Source organism: Theropithecus gelada, chromosome 1 (assembly GCF_003255815.1).
Source record: "Theropithecus gelada isolate Dixy chromosome 1, Tgel_1.0, whole genome shotgun sequence".
Lineage (NCBI taxonomy): Eukaryota > Metazoa > Chordata > Mammalia > Primates > Cercopithecidae > Theropithecus > Theropithecus gelada.
Genome location: NC_037668.1, coordinates 66,521,070 through 66,543,953, shown reverse-complemented (window position 1 = coordinate 66,543,953; position 22,884 = coordinate 66,521,070). Strand labels below are relative to the sequence as shown.

Below are 22,884 nucleotides of genomic sequence, written 5' to 3'. Positions count from 1 at the left end.
GGCAGGCAGGGTCCGAGTCGGATCCAGTTCTGTGCCCCTTGGTAGGTACCCAGGACACTGCAGGCATCAACAAATATCGGTTGGGAAAGTACAGTTGCAGGATGAGGATAATCAATTCTTCCCTCAAATGCCGGGAGAGCATCTCCATAGCGGTGCTCTGGGAGCCCGGAAGAAGGCAGGGGAGCAGTGCGGACAGCGGTGCATGCGGGCCGGGGCGGAGGGCTGAGGGCCCGAGCACAGGCAAGAGGCGCGGCCGAGCCGCCCTCCTCGTGACTCCTCCTCCCCCCTCCGCGGCTGCTAGTCAGGTGATTCTGGCACGTGACGGGGCACCACCTACCCTGCTGCTCTCGAGTGGCAGCTCGGACGGCCAATGAGCGGCTGGACTTCGGCTCGGGCCCTATGAGAGCCAGGCTCTGGGGGGCGGGCCGGACGGTGGCGGCTGCCGGGGGCGGCGGCGGCGGCGGTGGCGGCGGCGGCGGAGGCGGACTGGGGAGGCGGCGGCCTGGCTCGGCCTGGCCTGGCCTGTCAGGGCGCGGGCGGCGGCGGCTCCAGCACCATGTCCCTGCAGTACGGGGCGGAGGAGACGCCCCTCGCCGGCAGTTACGGCGCGGCCGATTCGTTTCCAAAGGACTTCGGCTACGGCGTGGAGGAGGAGGAAGAGGAGGCGGCGGCGGCGGGTGGCGGGGTTGGGGCAGGGGCAGGCGGAGGCTGTGGCCCGGGGGGCGCTGACAGCTCTAAGCCGAGGATTCTGCTCATGGGACTCCGGCGCAGCGGCAAGTCCTCCATCCAGAAGGTGAGCGGGGCTGCGTCCTGTCCCCCGCCCCCTCTCCGGAGCTCAGGTGGCCGGTAGCGGGGACGCCCGGGAGGGCGGCGGCCGGGGCCCGCCTGCGCTCCGTCCCTCCGCACTTTCTCTTCCACTCTTGCGAGTGCACAGGCGCGGCCCGTGCGGGGACCCCGACTTCTGCGTCCACGCCCAAGTCAGCTGAGGCCAAGTGGAGCGCTGAAGGCGAAACTGGCTGCAGGGAGGCAGGTGCCCGGTGGCACCGCCCAAGACCTCCGCCCCCTGGGACCCAGCTCCTGTGTCATTTACGAAACTGAGACGCACTCTCCAGTTCTCACTTGGAGAACTTCGTGGACTCCCTCCCCTGGCCCGTTTTGATTTGCTCTCACTTCAGGTGACCTGAGTGTGCAGGGATTCCCAGCAGAGCCCCAGGGAGCAGCGTCAGAAAGAGTTGTGACTAAGACACTGGGCGTTGTAATTCTCGCTACTGGTGAAGGAGAGACTTCGCTGTAACATTACTGGGAGTTGGGTAGTGAGATTGCACCCATTTCAGTAGTTGTGGCCTGGTGAATGTAATTATTGGTGATATTACCCTCTGTAGGGGTGTGTTTATAAAAATCTGACACTTTGAGAATATTTTGCAGACCTAGTTTGCTTGTTTTCACTTTTGGGCTTTCGTGAACAAATGAAGGGCTGTACACGTTTGTTTGTTTATGTTTTTGAGACGGAGTCTCGCCCAGGCTGGAGAATGCAGTGGCGCAATGTCGGTTAAGTGCAACCTCCACCTCCTGGGTTCAAGCGATTATCCTGGCCTCAGCCTCCCGAGTAGCTGGGATTTCAGGCGCGCGCCACCACACCCTGCTAATTATTGTATTTTTAGTAGAGACGGGGTTTCACCATGTTGGCCAGGGTCGTCTCGAACTGCTGACCTCAAGTGATCGTCCTCAGCCTCCCAAAGTGCTGGGATCACAGGCGTGAGCCACCATGCCGGCCTACACTGTTTAGTAAGGGTTAAATAAAGGCAAGATTGACTTCGTGCATCAGCCAAACCCATTACACGCGGAGTGAGCTGGTAATGAAACTAGTATCAGCAGGCATCTGGTCTTTTCACCTCTCCACTCTGTTGCAAAGGCCTATCCGCAATAAATCTGTGATTTTCTTTCTTTCTTTCTGAATCTGTGATATTTTGTAGATGGGATCTTTTTAAAGAGCAGCGTTCTTCCAGATTTCTTGGAGTACTGTGTTTTATTTACCTTGATTTTCACCTCTACAGCAAAACTTGGGTACGTTGACTGTAGGTTTTTAGCAAACTAATTTTAGTTATTCACATTTGTTACTGAGAAAACCTTGAGAGTAGTTGTTCATTTTTCTCTTCTAGAAAGTAAGTTAGAGGCAAAGTAGTTTTATGTTAGAACTGTGTAGGTTGTGATTATTGTGAATTTTTTTTTTTTTAATTTTTTTGTTATGGAGTCTTGCTCGTCGCCCAGGCTGGAGGGCAGTGGTGTGATTTCCACTCACTGCAACCTCCACCTCCTGGGTTCAAGCGGTTCTCCTGCCTCAGCTTCCCGAGTAGCTGGGACTACAGGCTTGCACCACCACCCCCGACTACTTTTGGTATATTTAGTGGAGATGGGGTTTCACCACGTTGGTCGGGCTGGTCTGGAACTCCTGACCTCAAGTGATCCGCCCGCCTCGGCCTCCTAAAGTGCTGGGATTACAGGTGTGAACCACCAAACTGGGCCGATTATTGTGATTCTTAACAAATGCCTTTATGTTTCTTTTCTCATGGGAGCTATCTTTTCCCTGTCAGTCCCCGTGGCCTCCCCCTGGACGTTTTCACTTTCTTCTTGGTATAGTCACTGCCCTTCTTAGACTGCAAAGTCAGTGAGGGCAGAGTCCAGTCTGTTTCACTTTTTAAATTACTCCTCAGAGCCTGAGGTAGACATTTAAGTAATGTTTGAATAAAACAGACTTCTTAAGCTTTAGCTATAAGGCTTTCATAATCTTAAAGCAGATTTTGACAGAATTAATGTTAACTTTCTCCCAGAAAAGCTAATGGAGGTGATAAAGATTCCTGCTATTAGAACTGAGTACAGTGCATAGAACATAGAAAAGATTCAGCTCCAAAATAGATTTAATTGAAATTAATTTGGTGTCTTTTGTCGAAAATAAAGGGATAGTGAATACCAGTGGATTCACCCTTCAGTTTCTACTTTTGAAATTTTTTTTTTTTGCTATGGGATCAGATGTTTAAATGTTAAACCAGGGTGGAATTTTAAATTTAAAGTCTGAAGTTTAATAGTCATAAAATTGCCTGTTTTCTTTTAACAGGTGGTGTTTCATAAGATGTCACCCAATGAGACCCTGTTTTTGGAAAGTACCAACAAGATTTATAAGGATGACATTTCCAATAGCTCCTTTGTGAATTTCCAGATATGGGATTTTCCTGGGCAAATGGACTTTTTTGACCCAACCTTTGACTATGAGATGATCTTCAGGGGAACAGGAGCATTGATATACGTCATTGACGCACAGGTAGTTAGTAATGTGTTTACTTCTCTTCCCTGGTGGGAAAAAGATGTAGAAACAAAGGAAAGTTGTTTATCTTCTTTGTCATGTGCTTGCAGCTTATTTCTTTGGCAGTAGATTCCCTAACAGTGTAAGAGATGCCGTTGCAGAGGTGCTTTGGGAGCAGACATGCCATTGTGCAGGTACAGAGTATCAGATGATTAGGAGATGTGGTTTACATCCTTGAGTCCTAGTTCATGAGGAGCTAACATTGGCTTTCCACTTTTATTGGTTAATGGTAGATGTTGCTGTATTTTATAATAGTGGTGTCATTCCCTGAAAAGATCCCATCCCATAACATAAAGAAGAATATGAGAACTGAGTCAGTAGGTATTAGAGTGAATAGTTTACTTAATTGTCAGAACTGAGCTTAGCTCATCAAGCATTTATGGAGGGCCTAGCATGTGGCAGTCAGTGAGATGAATGGGGCAAGTCCCTATCCTTTAAGAAGCTTACTTTTTATAAGCTTAAGCATTAGTTAAGAATGCTTTCTGAGTGATAGGCTGTACAGAGGGTGCCTTCACATACAGGATCTAATTAATTTAATCTTCACAATATTGTTAGGTATTGTAATTCTGATCTTACAGATGAGTAAACTGAGATCAGAGTTTAATCAACTTGCTTAGAGTGACACACTAAATAAATGGCAGAGCTGGGATTACTTAAAAAATTATGTTGGAAAGAAATGTTCATTTCCTTTTTCCTTTCTTAAATTAGTATTAAAAATTACAAACATTAACTTGGTAATTGAACTTTTTTATGTTGAGACAATTGAAGAGTTATTTAGTAGTATAGTTAATATATTTGTATGTTTGAATATGGATGATAATTAGGGTAGTATTTTTCTGTGGTTGGGGAAAGAGGTGGTTTGAGGCTTTAACTCATTACTTGACTTTTGTAAGATTTCTTTTAAAAAAATATTTTGTTCTGACTTACAGGATGACTACATGGAGGCTTTAACAAGACTTCACATTACTGTTTCTAAAGCCTACAAAGTTAACCCAGACATGAATTTTGAGGTTTTTATTCACAAAGTTGATGGTCTGTCTGATGATCACAAAATAGAAACACAGAGGGATATTCATCAAAGGGCCAATGATGACCTTGCAGATGCTGGGCTAGAAAAACTCCATCTTAGGTAACAACATGTGTGTTTGATATGAGAGCCCTGAACAATGTGTAAATGTATTCCCATCTCTGTCATTACAAACACCATAGGTTTCTGCTACCTGTGTGCCCTTTGCCACATCTTTTATGTTTTTGATCTCTTTGTTGAATTCCAAGCTGTCTGGGGAGCCTGATATTGAGAAATTACTTTACCCACTTTTTGCATTTTCCTGGAGATTGAAGTCATGTGAAGTGTTTCCACTGGTGCTTTTCCAAATTCATCTCAAGAGACTGGAGTCAGGCTGTTTCTTCATGGCATAAATCTGCTTTGGGACTCCTTCCTCTTGGTTTCATTACTTCTCCCTGCCTTGCATCAGTGAAGTGAATCTGTCACATTTGTTGTAGAAGTCTTTAGCTTGAGTGTTAGACAGTAGGAATAGCCTTATTTCTTAGTAGGAATAGCCTTATAAAGAGAGTGCACTTTCAAATCTGGACTGACTCTTTATTTTTCATTTTTTTTTTTCCTGCTGGCTCCCTTCCACCTCCCCGCTGGACTGACTCTAATATATCTTAGCTTTTAAAACACTTTATACTTTTATGAATCTCTAAAGTTTGGCTTAGGTGGGTTTATCTTATAAATGTGCATAAGGCTGCTATTAAATTTAGAGGACTATTGGTTTGTAACTACTATTACAAATCATTAAATAATACCTACTAGATAGGATTGATTTGTTCTATATGCATTCTACAAGTGTATGAGGAATATTTTTGTACATCTTATTTTATTTGGTGATATAGGTAGAAATGAGTATTAAAAAGTACCCAAGAAAATGTTCTCTTGATGATAGAAGTAGCTTAAAGGGGGAGCAGGGGAGAGAGAGACAGCAAGTTATTTCTCTGTCCCTCTTCTATTGTTGTGACTTCCTTATGGGCTCAAGCTAACCGCTGTCCCTTCCTTTAATATTCCCTGGGTCTCAGGCTCCAAGATCTTTCAGTTATTCTTCTAGGAAACCATGTAGAAAAGTCTCATTGACCTCTAGTTTGCCTGGATTAAATTTCTAAAAAATTTGAATGTAATTCATGGTTAAAAAAATAAAAATTCAGCAGTGTTTGTAGGAGAAAATGAAAGTGGCTCTCCATAAAAATTCCGTCTTATTTTTCTGGGAATCCACTGCTAATAGTTTTTACCTGGATTTTGAGCTGTTCTTGTCCTGTGTTCCCCAGTGCTCCATGGGGATCCTTCTGATTCTCTTTACTCCTTGTCTGTGTTCCTTTCCAGGGCATCCCACCTCAGTGGTACATGCCATTCCTTTCCTCAGTACCATGTAGGGTCCTAGACCTTGTTAACTTCAGTAGAGTTGCATCAGGCTTTTATTTAGGCCAGGCACAGTGGCTCATGCCTATAATCCCAGCACTTTGGGAGGCCAAGGCAGGTGGATCACTTGAGGCCAGGAGTTTGAGACCAGCCTGGCCAACATGGTGAAACCCCGTCTCTACTAAAAATACAAAAAATTAGCTGGGCATTGTGATGTGTGCCTGTCATCCCAGCTACTGGAGAGGCTGAGGGAGGAGAATCGCTTGAACCCAGGAGGTGGAGGTTGCAGTGAACCAAGATCGCGCCACTGGATTCCAGCCTGGGCGACAGAGCAAGACTCTGCCTCAAAAAAAAAAAAAAAAAAAAAAAAGGCTTTTAGTTAGTACTAGCAGTCCTATGGATGAAGCTCTTTTTCATTTCCAGTTTCTAGAAACTCAGCTTACTAAAATGCCCTGTGACTTGCAGGTTCTCCCTGTCCCCATCTACCTCAAGCCTCAAAGGTGTAGGACATTCTTACTTTGCTCGCCTTTTGGCCTACAGGAAACACTAAAATATTCCTTTCTCCCTAGTACCTATAGGGTCATCTTGGCCTTACCTGTTCCAGTGCTCTTACATCTAGATTAGACCCCTGTCTTGCTAGATTACGTTCTTAGGTCAGCTCCTTGAAAGTAATTTTTTTTTTTTTTGAGATGGAGTTTCGCTCTTGTTGCCCAGGCGGGAGTGCAATGGTGCTATCTCGGCTCACCACAACCTCTGCCTCCCTGGTTCAAGCAATTCTCCTGCCTCAGCCTCCCAAGTAACTGGGATTACAGGCATGCGCCACCACGCCTGGCTAATTTTTTGCATTTTTACTAGAGACGGGGTTTCTCCATGTTGGTCCGGCTGATGTCGAACTTCCAACCTCAAGTGATCCGCCGGCCTCGGCCTCCCAAAGTGCTGAGATTACAGGCATGAGCCACCGCGCCCGGCTGAAAGTATCTTTAAATTATCTATAAAGTAGTATACACAGTTCTGTGTCTCTGATGTTGTAATATATATACGTATAAATGTGTGGTGGATGCGACTATATAATGAAGATTATACTCCCTGAGCTATAAAGCAGGTAGAATTGTCGACAGTGTTTAAAGTGTTAAAGGCTTCCCTCTCAAATACATGTTTTATTGAATCTACATGTGTTACTTTTCCGCTGTAAGTCCTTTTAAGCCTCCAGACTCCTGTAGATTCCTCCATTCGCTGTAGAGTCCTGACTCCTATCCTCTTTAATAGGTTCTTTACATAAATTCTAAACACCAGTTGTGCTCATTTGTTTATTCAACAGATACTTACGAGCACTGTTCAGGGAAGTGGGCTTTCTGCTAGGAGCAAGACTGATAAAGTCTCTTTCCCCTGGAACTTACATTTTCAGTGACACAGCTCAAAAGCACCTAAATGAATGTGTAGTATCGTTTTAAGTACTTACCAATGGTGTGAAGAAAAACAAATTAGGGGAAAGGGGTTGAAAGCATTGGGTACAGGAGTGCTATTTTAGGTAGGCTGGTCTGGAAAGAATTTTTTGAGGTGACGTTTTAGTAGAAACCTGAATTATGTTCTTATTTAATATATGTCACATAACTCTTCTAGCTTTCTCGGTTTTTAATCTTATTTTTGGTCTCAGATATGTGCTTAAAAAAAGCTTTTTGGATCAGATTGCAAAGACTTCAGTGAATACTGGAGTTTATGTACCTGAAAATCCTTTTGTCAGTACTACTTCAGTTGCCCTCTGTGTAAATCCAGTAGAGAGATGAAGCCAGGTGGGAAAGTGTATTTGTCATCTTGAGTAATGGGCATGGTAGACAAGATAAAGAGGCTTTATTGAACTTACTGAAATCAAATGTTAAGAAACTTAAAATTTTATGTATTATAATAGTTGTCACAGAACATAAGGTATTTTTCAAATTAATCAAGCTATGTTGTGTTTTTCAGCTTTTATCTGACTAGTATCTATGACCATTCAATATTTGAAGCCTTTAGTAAGGTGGTACAGAAACTCATTCCACAACTGCCGACCTTGGAAAACCTATTAAATATCTTTATATCAGTAAGTGAGCAATTTATATTTAATTCACTGCAGCTTCTGTTTCCATTTTTGTGAATATATTTGTGTTTTCAAATTTTCCAAAAAAGTCTTGAATTAATCTGAATCAAGTACAAAGATTAATGACCTGCTTAACATGTAAAATAAATAACATAAAGTATTACTCAAGTTATTTTCTGAATTCTTAAATAGATGTCGATGTCAAAGTGTAATTCTTTTATGGTTTGTAAATTCCCACATAATGCCTTTCTTGATAGCAAGGTGATTCAAATCAGAGATGGGTTATATTAATAAGAGGATTATTGAAAATGTAGCATTGCTTGATTTTTAGAGATTTTTGTTACATTTTTTATGATGTCTTAGAAAATAATTCATTTGAGTAAAGAGGAAGAAGAAGAACATTTGACTCATGAAATTATGTCAGTAAATCAGAGTAGAGAAATAATTTCACTTTCATTCTTTGGATAATAGAAGAGTCTCTCAAGCAAGTGCTATTTGTTTTTTGGTATGGGTTATATAATTAAAAGTGGCCTTGGTTGTTATGCAGTAATTCAAGATCTTCGATCCGTTGTAAATTGTGATTCTTAAAAAATACTGAACAGTTTCCCATTTGTTTTTCCAAGAATTCAGGTATTGAAAAAGCTTTTCTCTTTGATGTTGTCAGCAAAATCTACATTGCAACAGACAGTTCCCCTGTGGATATGCAGTCTTACGAACTTTGCTGTGACATGATCGATGTTGTAATTGATGTTTCTTGTATATATGGGTAAGTTATATACATATTCCTGCAATATCTCAGACAGGCAGAAAACTGTTAACTTGATTTGTCCAGAAGACTAATTTCTGAGGCCTTTGGCAAATAGTACTACATGAACTGGGATTGTTCTGACCATAGTGCTTTAACTTGGAGCATGATTTCTCTGGAAGTGGGCTGCTGGGTCTTACTTCTTCAGAGAATGGCTAAGAAAAGTTGGAAAGCATGACTAGAACTGGACTTGTTTATCACTGCAAGTTTCTCCCGCTGTTGTGGGAATGGGGGAGGGTTGCACGGTGTCTTCTCACTGCTGGAACTTAGCTAGATTGAAAAGCTAGATTAATTTATTTAAAATGGTGTGAATAACAAAGTAAGTTCTAGTTCCTGATTTAACCTCAGGCTTTGTGGAATTAGGGATTCTTAATATTTCAGAGAGCAAAGAAAGTAATTAGAATTTTGGACGCTGGAAGAACTTTTAAAAATCTGACCCATATATACAAGTTTCCAAAATAAATCTCTAAAATTTGAGCTCTTCCTTTATGTAAATTTGCCAAACTCTATATAGAAATTTATGAAAGCCAGCCAGCAAGTGATTTTGTAGGATAGGCCAGAGGACTAGTGAAAACTTTGGAGAATTACTGGCTTTTCAAAAGCTGATAATGGCCAGGTGTGGTGGCTTGTGCCCATAATCCCAGATGTTTGAAAGGCTGGCGTGAGAGGATCATTTGAGGCCGGGAGTTGGAGACCAGTCTGGGCAACACAGACCCCAGCCTTACCAAAAAAAAAAAAAAAGAGCTAATAACATTCTGTGCACTCTCTGACTTCCTAGATTCCCCTGGTATGTTAACATCGGCACTCTCAAGTTGCTTTTCAGATGCTTTAGCATTATCTTTACTTTCTACTACCTGTGTCTTCTCTCTGCTCCATCTAGTCTAAATGTCTCTTTCACCTCTGACTCTGCCCTTCATTTTGGTCTTTTGCCTAATTTTTCCGTGTCCTTCTCCAGCTGCCTCTGAGTAGGAGAGTACATTTGTCTTACCTATTCTATATCTGTCCATCTATTCCTTTAACTTTTGTGATTATATGCTCTCTTTTGTTATTTATTTATGAGATGGAGTCTTGCTCTGTTGCCCAGGTTGGAGTGTGGTGGCGCGGTATCAGCTCACTGCAAGCTCTGCCTCCCAGGTTCACACCATTCTCCTGCCTCAGCCTCCTGAGTAGCTGGGACTACAGGTGCCCGCCACAGTGCCCAGCTAATTTTTTGTATTTTTAGTAGAGACGGGGTTTCACCATGTTAACCAGGATAGTCACTATCTCCTGACCTTGTGATCTGCCCGCCTTGGCCTCCCAGAGTGCTGGGATTACAGGCGTGAGCCACTGTGCCTGGCCCTTTTTTTTTTTTTTTTTTTTTTGAGAGAAACAGAGTCTTGCTCTGTTGCCCAGGATGGAGTGTAATGGTGAGATCTTAGCTCACTGCAATCTCCTCCTCCTGGGTTCAAACGATTCTCCTGCGTCAGCTTCCTGAGTAGCTGGGATTATAGGTGCCTGCCACCACACCTGGCTAATTTTTTATATTTTTGGTAGAGATGGGGTTTCACCATGTTGGCCAGGCTGGTCTTGAACTCCTGACCTCGTGATCCACCTGCCTTGGCCTCCCAAAGTGCTGGAATTACTGGCGTGAGCCACCGTGCCCGGCTTATTTTAATTCTTTACATAATGAAAATGAGGCATTGTCCATTTATTATATTTTTTAGGAAAGTTTCATATTTCCCATTTCTGATTTAAAAAATGGATGAGTAGAACGTTTGGTTTTTATTTAAAACAAATCAAAATTTCGTAAACCAACTTTTTTATAATACAAAAATCAAATTTAGCTGTGAAATTTATTTTCAGTGTTAGATACATTTTATTTATTTTATTTATTTTTTTGAGACAGTCTCGCTCTTGTCGTCCAGGCTGGAGTGCAGCGGTGCGATCTCAGCTCACTGCAACCTCTGCCTCCCAGATTCAAGCAGTTCGCCTCAACCTCCCGAGTAGCTGGGATTACAGGGTGCACCACCACGCCCGGATGATTTTGTATTTTTAGTAGAGACAGGGTTTTACCGTGTTGGCCAGGCTGGTCTCGAACTCCTGGCCTCAGGTGATCCACCTGCCTCAGCCTCCCAAAGTGCTGGGATTATAGGCATGAGCCACCGCTCCCAGCCAATACATTTTAAAATACCTTATACATAATAAAGTACATTATATTAGCTGGGTGTGGTAGTGTGCACCTGTAGTCCTAGCTAAACTTGGGGGATTAAGCAGGAGAATGAGGCAGGAGAATTGCTTGATCCCAGGAGTTCCAGGCTGCAATGAGCTATGATTACATCACTGCAGTCCAGCCACAGGTCACTGCAGCCTCTACCTCCTGGACTCAAGTGATCCTCGCACCTCAGCCTCCTGAGTAGCTGGGACTAGAGCCACACACCATACCATACCCAGCTAACTTTTTTTTTTTTTTTGAGACATGGTCTGTCACTAAGGCTGAATTGTAGTGGCACGATCACGGCTCATTGCAGCCTCCGCCTCCCAGGCTCAAGTGATCCTCCTGACTACAGGCGTGTGCCATCATGCCTGGCTGATTTTTGATTTTTGTAGAGATGGGGTCTCACTATGTTGCCCAGGCTGGTCTTGAATTCCGGGACTCAAGTGAATCTCCTGCCTCGGTCTCCCAAAGTGCTGGGATTACAAGTGTGAACCCTTGCACCTGGCCTTTTTTTTTTTTTTTTCTAAGTTTAATATTTTGTAGAGACAGGGTCTCATAGTGTTGCCTAGGCTGGTATTGAACTCCTGGCCTCAAGCAGTATTCCGCCTTGGTCTCCCAAAATGCTGGGATTATAAGCATGAGCCACCACTCTTGGCCTGTCTTGGCATTATTTTGACTAAGATTCAGATAAGCATATTTTCCTAATAGTCTTAAAAACTTAAAACAGATAAATGTAGAAAGCAGATCTTTTGCTTTACAGATTCTGAGTAAGCATTTTATGGTCATTAACATATTTTTATTCTCAATTTTATTAATCACAGCCAAATCAAGTCGCGCTAATCTCCAGACTTTGAATAGAATGTGCCTTTCTTATTTCTTTCTCGTGTTAGTGTGTGATTCAAGATCGTATGCTGGCTTGACATTAGGAACTTTATAGTTTCTTACAGTTGCTGGCTGTGGGTACTGGTTTAGGGAATCATCTTGTTGATTGTTGGAACCAACAACGTCTGTGTTGGAACCTGTTGTCAGAGTTAGTTCTTGTTCTCACTTTCCATGTGGCACAGAAAAAGATCTGCATGGGACATCTTAACTATAAGCTGAGAACATGTAGCACTTATAACTTCCTCTTCTCCAATTAGAAGGAAGTAGTTTTCTTCTATACTCTTAAAAGCAAATGACACTAATTTCCCCTCCACTCTGCCTTCCCAGATTAACTTTATGTTAGTTAAGGTACTGGAAACTGCATGGAATTGAGTTAAAAACCCTAAGTTTGAGTCTTGACTTTGCCAGGAGATCACTTTATTTTTAATGAACTTCAGTTTCTACCCTTTTTTTTTTTTTTTTGAGATAGGGTCTCACTCTGTTGCCCAAGCTGGAGTGCAGTAGTGTGAACACAGCTCACTGCAGCCTCGACCTCCTGGGCTCAAGCTGTCCTCCAGCCTCCTGTGTAGCCGGGAGCACAGGCGTGTGCCGCCATACCTGGCTAACTTTTGGATATTCTTGTAGAGATGGAGTCTCACTTTGTTGCCCAGACTGGTTTTGAACTCCAGGGCCAAAGTGATCCTCCTTGGCCTCCCAAAGTGTTGGGATTACAGGCGTACGCCATGTGCCTGGCCTCTGTATCTTTTCAATGGGCATAGTCCTCTTTGTATTTATGTAGTTTACTTTCGCTTGTTGCAGAAAGGACATAATGTGGTTAAATAGGGCTATAGTAATAATTTGTGTCCTCAGGGTTGTTGTGAGGATCAAAGAAATGTATAAGAAGGTAAACTGCAAGGTTCAGAATAGTAAAAATAAGCCCCCACTTCGTGAAAAAAAAAATACACTGAAAATATAGAGAAATGAAAATAGGAGTAAAGAGCCACTATTCAGGTCAACTACTAACAACTGTTTTAGTGTTATTTCTGTCACCTTAAAATTGTGTGTGTGTGTATGTGTGTTCTTGTGTTGCCCAGGCTGGTCTCGAACTCCAAAGCTCAAGTGTTCCTCCCACCTCAGCCTCTCAAAGTGCTGGGATTACAGGCATGACCCACCATGCAGACCCCAAATTTTGTTTGACATTATGCTCATGCTACCATATGAGAACATAAATTGTGAGGCTTGGAATAGTTTAAAAAATAAGCCTCACCCCTATTCATTAAAAACTGCATGGAAAATATAGAAAAGTGAAAATAGGAGAAAAAAGATACATTGTTTTTTTTTTTGAGACGGAGTCTTGCTCTGTTACCCAGGCTGGAGTGCAGTGGCCGGATCTCAGCTCACTGCAAGCTCCGCCTCCCAGGTTCACGCCATTCTCCGGCCTCAGCCTCCCGAGTAGCTGGGACTACAGGCGCCCGCCACCTCGCCCGGCTAGTTTTTTTGTATTTCTTAATAGAGACGGGGTTTCACCGTGTTAGCCAGGATGGTCTCGATCTCCTGACCTCGTGATCCGCCCGTCTCGGCCTCCCAAAGTGCTGGGATTACAGGCTTGAGCCACCGCGCCCGGCCAAAGATACATTGTTTTGCTATCAAAGAAAATTACCAATTACTCCTGACATTTTCTTTTCCTTTTTTTTTTTTTCCTTGAGACAGAGTTTCACTCTTGTTGCCCAGGTTGGAGTGCAGTGGCACAGTCTCGGCTCACTGCAACCTCTGCCTCTTGGGTTCAAGTGATTCTGCTGCCTTAGCCTCCTGAGTCGCTGGGACTACAGGTGTGCGCCACCATGCCTGGCTAATGGATTTTTTTTTTTTTTTGTATTTTTTAGTAGAGATGGGGTTTCACCATGTTGGCCAGGCAAGTCTTGAACTCCTGACCTCAGATGATCGGCCCACCTCAACCTCCCAAAGTGCTGGGATTACAGGCGTGAGCCATTGTGCCCAGCCGACATTTTCTTTTTTTTTTTTTTTTTTTTTGAGACAGAGTCTCGCTCTGTCGCCCAGACTGGAGTGCAGTGGCCGGATCTCAGCTCACTGCAAGCTCCGCCTCCTGGGTTTACGCTATTCTCCTGCCTCAGCCTCCCGAGTAGCTGGGACTACAGGCGCCAGCCACCTCGCCCGGCTAGTTTTTTGTATTTTTTAGTAGAGACGGGGTTTTACCGTGTTAGCCAGGATGGTCTCGATCTCCTGACCTCGTGATCCGCCCGTCTCGGCCTCCCAAAGTGCTGGGATTACAGGCTTGAGCCACCGCGCCTGGCCGACATTTTCTTTTTAGTGTTATTTCCCTCACCTTTTTTGTTTTTGAAGGCAAATACTTTTAAAAAAGCACTTTTGACAACTCTTAATTCCTAACAATAGCTAGATAACCTTAGATTTTTATAGGCAAGTACGTCAGAAAATACTCTGAGTCCATATCTTTTTTTAAAAGTTGTTAATTTCAGCATAGTCCCTACTAGTCTCTAGCTGAGACTCTTCTTGTTTAGTCTTAAGTATTTTCTTGCTTTTGTGAGGAAGCAAAAAATATGTGTTCTGTGAAAATGTGATTGACCTGGCATATAGAATGTGCCTTGAAGGAGCTCATCTAAGTGAGGCGGCAGGTCCCAGAGGGGCCCTGTGACCTGAGGGCAGTGAAGAGAGGAGACACCTCAGCTGGGTTTACGGAACACAGTGTAGGGGTGAGTAGCTCCACTTAGTGAGATGTTGGTAGTGTTGTCATTTCCCTGGTTAAGATATACATATGTTTGCACCTTTTTCTCCAAATGTCTGATTATCTATATTAAAGGATGTGTATGGAGTTGTTGTTTTTAATAGGAATCCCTGAGATTCTGTGTTTAGGAACACTATACCTTAACAACACTCTCTCCCAATATATTTAAGCCAGTATTATTTCCCAGAGACATTTGGGAAACTGGCGGATGTCATTGTGCAAAGTAAATGTGGCATATGCCTAGATGGGAAACCTGTAATGAATAGTACTTTCTTTTAAAATAGGTTAAAGGAAGATGGAAGTGGAAGTGCTTATGACAAAGAATCTATGGCAATTATCAAGCTGAATAATACAACTGTCCTTTATTTAAAGGAGGTGACTAAATTTTTGGCACTGGTCTGCATTCTAAGGGAAGAAAGCTTTGAACGAAAAGGTAATAGCATTTTAAAAAGCTGTTTTTTATGTTAATTTATTTGCCATAACTCTTCAGGTTCTTGAAAACAAGAGAAAATAATAATTGCAGTGTTAGACAAATAGCTATTAGAACAAAAAAAGCTCAAACTGCTTTTGTCCCTTCCCTTCCATATATAGATCAGATTTTCTCTTTTCTTTTTTTGATCTTTCATTTTAAATCTAGCCTTTCTGCCTTCAGATGCTTTCATTACCTGTTTAACTGAATGCAGTTTGGCTTCCATCTGAACAAGTCTACTGAAACTAGACTTTTATTTATTGTTCATGGTTTAAGTTCTGGGATACATGTGTAGAATGCACGGGTTTGCTACATAGGTGTATACATGCCATGGTGGTTTGCTGCACTCATTGACCCGTCATCTACGTTAGGTATTTCTCCTAATGTTATCCCTCCCCCAGCCACCCACCCGCTGACAGGCCCTGGTGTGTGATGTCCTCCTTGCTATGTCCATGTGTTCTCATTGTTCAGCTCCCCACTTACGAGTGAGAACATGCAGTATTTGGTTTTTTTGTTCCTGTATTAGTTTGCTGAGAATGATGGTTTCCAGCTTCATCCATGTCCCTGCAAAGGACATGAACTCATCCTTTTTTATGGCTGCATAATATTCCATGGCGTATATGTGCCACATTTTCTTTATCCAGTTTATCGTTGATGGGCATTTGGGTTGGTTCCAAGTCTTTGCTATTGTGAAGAGTGCTGCAATAAACGTACGTGTGCATGTGTCTTTATAGTAGGATGGTTTATAATTCTTTGGGATGGCTGGGTCAAATGGTATTTCTGGTTCTAGATCCTTGAGGAATTGCCACATTGTGTCTTCCACAATGGTTGAAATAATTTACACTGCTACCAACAGTGTAAAAGCGTTCCTGTTTCTCCACATCCTCTCCAGCATCTGTTGTTTTGTGATTTTTTAATAATCGCCATTCTAACTGGCGTGAGATGGTATCTCATGGTGGTTTTGATTTGGATTTCTCTAATGACCAGTGATGATGGGCTTTTTTTCATATATTTGTTGGCTGCATAAGTGTCTTCTTTAGAGAAGTGGCTGTTCATATCCTTCGCCCACTTTTTAATGGGGCTGTTTTTTTTTCTTGTAAATTTGTTTAAGTTCCTTGTAGATTCTGGATATTAGCCCTTTGTCAGATGGATAGATTGTAAAAATATTCTCCCATTCTATATGTTGCCTGTTCACTCTGATGGTAGAAACTAGACTTTTAGAAGTTACCAGGTTACCTCCTTGCTGCATTCAGTGGCCTTTTCTTACTCTGCAGCCTTTTCATCCTTCTAAGCATGTGATCTTGTCACTCCCTCCTTTCTGAAAACTTTCTTCTCTCTTTGCTTCTCTGAAGCTGAATTCTTGGGATATTTTGTGTGTTTGTTTTCCCGACCACCTCTCCTGTTTCTTCTGGCTGTTTTTTTTTTTTCCCTCGGTCTTGTTTGTCAGAGCCAAGTCTTTCTGCTTGCTTATTTTCTAGGTCAGCTCATCAAATACATGGCTTCAGTTAATCTTCTCTATGTGATTGAAAAATTCACATCTCCAGCTATGACTTTGGCTCATGCTCTTGTCCCATGTTTGGAGCTATTAGTAAGACGTTCTTTCTTAAATATTGTGAATGTTACCTTCAATGTCATGTCAATCATTGGTTGACGAGTATTTCTCCTGTTTTGTGACTTTCTTGGCTGCCGTACTTCTGTCAGTGGTCGCGCGAGTTTCTCCTGTCCGAGCGTAGATATCTTGTAGTTAGGTAATTGTGTGGTGTGATTGCTGAAGGGGCGCTTGCAGATTGCTTCACAGAGGAGATTTTGTGATCTCCTTTTTCTATTCTTCTGTGTTGTTTATATTGAATTTTCACCAAATCTGATCATTTGTTTCTTGGAACTGTTTCTTGGGTTTCCTTTCCATTGTCACTGTCAGTGATTCCACTCCAGGTTCTCATTGCTTCAGGCCAGTGGTGCTGCAGTAGTCTCTTACTTGATAATATTCATGTAGTTGACATATATGTGGAGGGGGTAGTATGTATCATCTTTTATCCCAAAGAGAGACTAGTTTTCAGAAAATTTATATTATTTAACTACTCAAGGATCTACAGTAGCTCTGTTATTTACTGCAACAAGTCCTCCCTCTTCTACCTGAGTTTTTAATGGGATAGTTCAGATGTACACAAACTTTTGGGTAAAACAAAAATGTATATTCACCTTTCAACTTAAGAACTAAAATAACAAATACAATTAAAGCCTTTTTTTTTTTTTTGGAGACAGAATCTCACTCCATTGCCCCCACATGATCATAATTCACTGTAGCCTCAAACTCCTGGGCTGAAGAGATCCTTCCACCTCAGCCTCCTGAGTAGCTGGGAGTATAGGCTCATGCTACCATGCTGGCTAATTAAAAAAAAAATTTTTAGAGATAGGATCTCTCTATGTTGCCCAGACTGGTCTTGAACTCGTTGCCTCAAGAAATCCTCTTCCCTCAGTCTCCCAAAGTGCTGGGATTACAGATGAGAGCCAATGGCCTGGCCAGTTGAAGTCTTCTGTGTGTTTTTCTCAGTTGAAATCCCTTCCTTTGAGCTATATGTATTTTATTTTTCCTATTTTTTTTTACTTCATGTCTATCCTTAAACAATAGAGTATTGTATGAATGATATAAAAATATAAGTAGTCTTCTGCAATTTGCTTGATTCTTTTCGTTCAGGTGGTTTTTGAGATGTGTTCAAATTGATGACACATAGTTCTAGTTCATTCCTTTTCACTGCCGTATAGTATTCTATGGGTTGACTATACCACATTTTATTTTCTTGTTGCTGGACATTTGGATTATTTTAAAAATTACAAATCTGTAACAAATGCTCATGAACAAGTTTGCCTTTGCACATGTGGAGAATTTCTCTAGGGTATGCATTTAGGAGTGGAATTTATAAGAGTACATATGTCTGTGACTAATAAAGATATTGCCAAACAGCTCTCCAAAGTGACTTTACCATTTTTACCCCTGGCTGGCACTGGTCTATGGAAGTTCTTATGGCTTCTTATCCTTAGTAATGCTTGGTATTGTCAGACTGTTTAATTATTATCAATCTGGTAGGTGTGAAAGGGTATCTTATTTGATTCTCATTTTTACTTTTTAAATTACTGGTTAGAGCAAGTGTCTTTTCATGGCAAATACCTTTTCATGGCTATTCAGGTTTCTTCTTTCACATTTTACCTATTCAATGTATATTTATCTTTTTTTGCACTGATTGTTAGCAGTTCCTTATTTTTCTCTATGTTAGTTTATTTTTTTATTTGTGTTTTTATTTTGAGATGGGAGTCTTGCTGTGTTGCTCAGGCTGGTCTTGAACTCCTGAGCTCAAGCAGTCTTCACACCTCAGCCTCTCAAGTAGCTGGGATTACATGTGTGCATCACTTGTGGCCTGCTCCTAACCATTTTAATCTTAAAAAAATTTTTTTTAGACCGGGTGTGGTGACTCACACCTGTAATCTCAGTGCTTTGGAAGGCTGAGGTGGGAGGACGCTTGAGCTCAGGAGTTCCAGACCAGCTTGGGCAAGATAGCAAGACTCTGTCTCTACCAAAAAATTAAAAAGTTAGTTGGGTGTGGTGGCTCGCACCTGTAGTCCCATCTACTCAGGAGGCTGAGGCATGAGGATTACTTGAGCACAGGAGTTTGAGGTTACAGTGAGGTATGGTTGCACCACTGCACTCCAGCCTGGGTGTCAAAGTGAGACCCTATCTCTAAAAAAAAAAAATTAACTTTTGTTTATGGGAATTTTCAGGTGTACACAAAGGTAGGACAGCACAAGGAATCTCTATGCATTCAGCTCCTTGGTTCAGCCCTCATCCACGGACACACTTCAATCATGTTTCCTGGACAGCTTCTCAGTTATTATAGATTAGTAAGCTTTTTAATTTTATTGTGGAAACTGTCAAATATGTAAAAAAGTAGAGAAAACAGTATAATAAAAGCCTTTTAATCATTTGCCCAGATTCAGTAGTTATCAAAATTATAGCTAATTGTGTTTCATATTTATACCACTTTCCCTACTAGATTATTTTGAAGCAAAGGCCTGACATGAAATCATTTTGTCTCTACAGGTTTCAGTAGGTACCTCTAAAAGGTAGTGGTTTTTAAAACAATAAACGACAAAATTAACAGTGATTAAATGATATCATCAACTATCTGGCCAGTGTTCAAATTTCCTTGATTGTCTATTTTACATTTGGCACAGAAATAAATTTTAATGTAGTTGAATTGATCAAAACTTGTCTTTTATAGTTTGTTTCTTTTCTGAGGCTGAAAGTCCACCTTAATTTGGTTGTAACCTACTTATTCAGACCTGATTCTTAGTATTTCCTACCAAGAGTTCTCTGATGTCCCACTCTCCAGTCACACCGTTTTTTTTCCTGTCTTCCGCCTTTGCTGTGCTCTTATTGCCAGGTCCCTGCAGTTTTCTTGTGATTTTGTTCCCCCATTCTGCCTAATTAAATTGTGTCTGTGTTCCCAAAGTTCTTTCTTGTCCCTGAAGTTTTCAGTTGATTACTTTGCCCTGCACTTGGCTTTTCCTTTGGATTTCCTTCACAGTTGTAGTCAATTTGACACCAGATTGTTTTGGTTTGTTTCTTGTAGTTTGGCTTTATGCCCCAGCTAGCATATCCTGTCTGGAAGGCATGGACCATATCTGCTGTTTCCTTTGACATATTGTACCCTCTATCGTGCTGTTCAATAAGTATTTAATGACTTTCATCAAATCAAATATAAATTATTGAAAGATCACACTATGTTCAAGCAGGCCACACAGTATATTTGAATATTTTACTTTTCTTGAATGTGAATTGAGTGATTTGAAACTTGGATGCCAGAGGTATTCATTTGGCCAAGGTAATGGTCTAATTGCATTTGTTGTCTAGCAGAATGTTATGATGGTGGATATATGTGATGACCAGCTGTTCTTACGATTAAAAAGGTTGCTATCTAGTTTGGAGGCTTAAGAATTTCCAACCAGTGTTTATCCGAGTTATTTTTGGCTGCAAACCCAAATATAAAATTTCACAATTGACAGTTCAGGAGGCGTTCTTTTCTTTTTCCTTCCTGCAGGTTTAATAGACTACAACTTCCACTGTTTCCGAAAAGCTATTCATGAGGTTTTTGAGGTGGGTGTGACTTCTCACAGGAGCTGTGGTCACCAGACTAGTGCCTCCAGTCTGAAAGCGCTGACACACAATGGCACACCACGAAACGCCATCTAGTCTGAATCCCAGCGTTGGGGCTCTGTGCCAGCTTACTCTTCACTCCAGGGTCGGATGCCACGTGCTACAGGACATGAGAGCTGCCGCTTGTGGGAATCTGGTGCCTGTTCCACTAGAGACAAGGGGTAGAGTTTCTCATTTGGATGAAAACCCCTTCAACTGGTGGTGTACAACTGAAGCTACTATTTCTTTTTTAAAAATGGCAAAAAAAAAAAAAAAAAAAAAATTTCTGGAGACCACAGAACTCAAGTGTATTTCTCCTCTTTTGGGTCCACTTTACGTAGTTGGGATATTTTGGACCTGGAGTTATATGACACCAGTTACCCATCCTTACCAGGGAATGTTGCCATCAATTCCAGTTGAAAATAATAGAAAAGACTGAATTTTTATATGCTTCACTTAGGCTTTCATTTGAGTAGACTCTAAAAATTCTGCCTTGCTTAAGTTCTAACACTGCCTCTCAGATTTCAGTTTTGGACATTGCACAACTAAGACCTTTTAAATGCATTTGCTTGCTAACTCAGAAGACACATAGTCTGCAGCAAGACATTCCTGTATTGAAGAAATGAGAGAAAATTTTATGCTGCATCAGGTGGAGAGCAAGGCTCAACAGTGGTTGCATTAGTTCCCTCGGAAGTGTTGAAAAAACTTCGAAATGGAAGAAAATTTTTGCACCTATGTTCTGGGTACCAGATATCTGGGTTCTTTCTTCTGCATTAGATAAATGATCATGCTCAGTGTAACAAAGGGAATTAAAAGTTTTTCCCACAGTCCCCTTCTAGGGGAGAAACTCATTATGTCACTGAAATGTTTAGCTTACTTTAATCTTGATATCAGCCTTTACAGACCTTTTATTCTAAGCTATCGAGCTTCTTCATTGCATTTTGTTGACCACAAGTGACCCTAAGGCACTGGGGGACTGTCCACTGGGAGTTGGAGTGAGCACGTGGTGCTGCAACAGGCATTGTTTTACATACTTTGTCTCCAGTATTCTGACACCAAGTGTCAACTGTGGTACTTTCTTTGCCTAGGATATTAATTCATAATTGTTGCTTTTGTTGATGGTTGATACCCTTTCCATTGATTTAAACCTGACACATTATTTCTATTCCACATGCCCAGTAGTCATATTTTCCAAAGCCACTGGACCACTTGAGTACATAAGTGCCACTGTTTAATGCAATATGTATATTCAGGTCTGTAAACCTAACAGTGTGACTTGGAGTGCTTCCTGCAGATGATTCTGACTGTTGAGTATTTACATGGACCATGGTGATATCCAAAAGAAAAATGCTTTTTATATTTATAGATTATTTCATTGAACTATATATGAAATGGGTATCAATAAATGTATTTACTCCAAAATCAGTTTTTCTCCTTGCCTGAGGTATGAGAGGGTGGTGGCAGAACGTTGGGTTGTCCCACTTTGCCATTTTTTCATCCATTTCTTTTGCTGCTTCATGTGGTTAACGTTTTCTTATGTGTCAGAGCTTCAAGTTCTATCCTGATGTGGGAATTTCATGGCCTTGTGTTCAGGTATCTCCCCTGGCCCATTTCTGCTTTAGGGTAGTAAATCTAAGCTCAGGTGAACATGTTTTTGGTTGGGCGTTTCATATCTGCAAATCTCACACATGGTGGGGAGTATCCTGGTCCTGGCATCATTAATGCATTTTATCCAAGCTAGGAAGGAGTGAGGAGATGAGTGAAGTAATACACACTTAAACAATTCTACCGATTCCAGCTTGTTTTCCTCCAGTTGCTGACATGCTGATGGACTCTTAAATATCTGTTAAATCATTGTTTGTCTATACAAACATTTAGTTAGTGTGGGTCTAAACTAATCAGAGAAAAATAGACATTAATTTATCAGTGGGAGGAAGACAGATTGAAAGATCTTTACATTTCATAATTGGACTACTTTAGAAGCTGTTGTAATTCCGAAATGGAAATCACAGAAACAGCTTGAAAAAACTCTTGTGAAACTCTCTAATCCTGTCTCCTTTTTCAGATTCTGGAAACAGGTGCAGAGGGATAAGGAGCCGTGTTGAGGCTATAGCTAGGAGGACTGTATAACTGCAATTCCAGATACTGTTTAGAGTGGAAGGGATGCCACTAGGAAGGATGCCTGAGCAGCAGGTGTGAACTGGCACTGTCAAGGGTGCACTAAGGGTGGCCAGCCTCATCATAGATCTAGTTAGTGGCAAAACAGGGCTTGTCCTCCAGGCCTGGCAGCCCAGCGTTGCGTGCCTCTACTTGCAGCCTCCAGCCTTAGGCTCCCATTGGTTAAACGGAGAGAATGCTTCAAGATGTATGTGGTACGTAGATGCCCAATAAATGTTAGGTTTTCCTATTACTGAAAATTATAAATTCAGTTAGTGATTAAGGAGAAATCCTTAATTGTGAAATAGAAAGTAAATGTGAAAGGAGACAACTCAGGATGAAGAAAACGGGAGAAGAAAATGATCAAGGTTTTGCTTGAAATGTTTTGCATCCCAGTGGATGTTGATCTCTACCAGTCTACTTCAAAGAGAACTAGGACAGATGGTTAAAAAAAAATCTTAAAGTCTTAAGCAGCAAGGTATTTTAGCTATTTCCCATACCACCACCTCTCCCATTCACATTCATATATACACATACATATATGCGTGTATATAATGTCTCAATATCGAATGCTGGAGGTATTTGGGAGTTTTGTTAATTTACC

At 41.7% G+C, this 22,884-nt stretch overlaps 1 protein-coding gene across 2 annotated transcripts; it reads left to right on the top strand.

The window, feature by feature from the left end:
* Positions 1–372: 372 nt before the first annotated feature.
* RRAGC (Ras related GTP binding C) lies at positions 373–21,545 on the top strand. 2 transcript variants are annotated; one of them, XM_025382159.1, is made up of 7 exons: positions 373–793; positions 3,113–3,316; positions 4,288–4,487; positions 7,734–7,848; positions 8,469–8,611; positions 14,751–14,899; positions 20,029–21,545. In XM_025382159.1, the coding sequence occupies exons 1-7, from the start codon at positions 557–559 to the stop codon at positions 20,178–20,180; spliced, it is 1,200 nt and encodes a 399-aa protein (XP_025237944.1). In that variant the 5' UTR covers positions 373–556; the 3' UTR covers positions 20,181–21,545. The 2 variants fall into 2 exon arrangements, with proteins under 2 accessions (XP_025237944.1, XP_025237955.1); XM_025382170.1 differs by having other exon boundaries at positions 377–793; positions 3,215–3,316.
* Positions 21,546–22,884: the final 1,339 nt, after the last annotated feature.

Bases quoted from the DNA above. Each gene is read 5' to 3' on its own strand.
- RRAGC (XM_025382159.1), top strand. From the start codon at position 557: ATGTCCCTGCAGTACGGGGCGGAGGAGACGCCCCTCGCCGGCAGTTAC. The intron at 3,317-4,287 runs GTAGTTAGTAAT...TCTGACTTACAG, and splicing joins TATACGTCATTGACGCACAG to GATGACTACATGGAGGCTTT. The intron at 7,849-8,468 runs GTAAGTGAGCAA...TGTTTTTCCAAG, and splicing joins TATTAAATATCTTTATATCA to AATTCAGGTATTGAAAAAGC.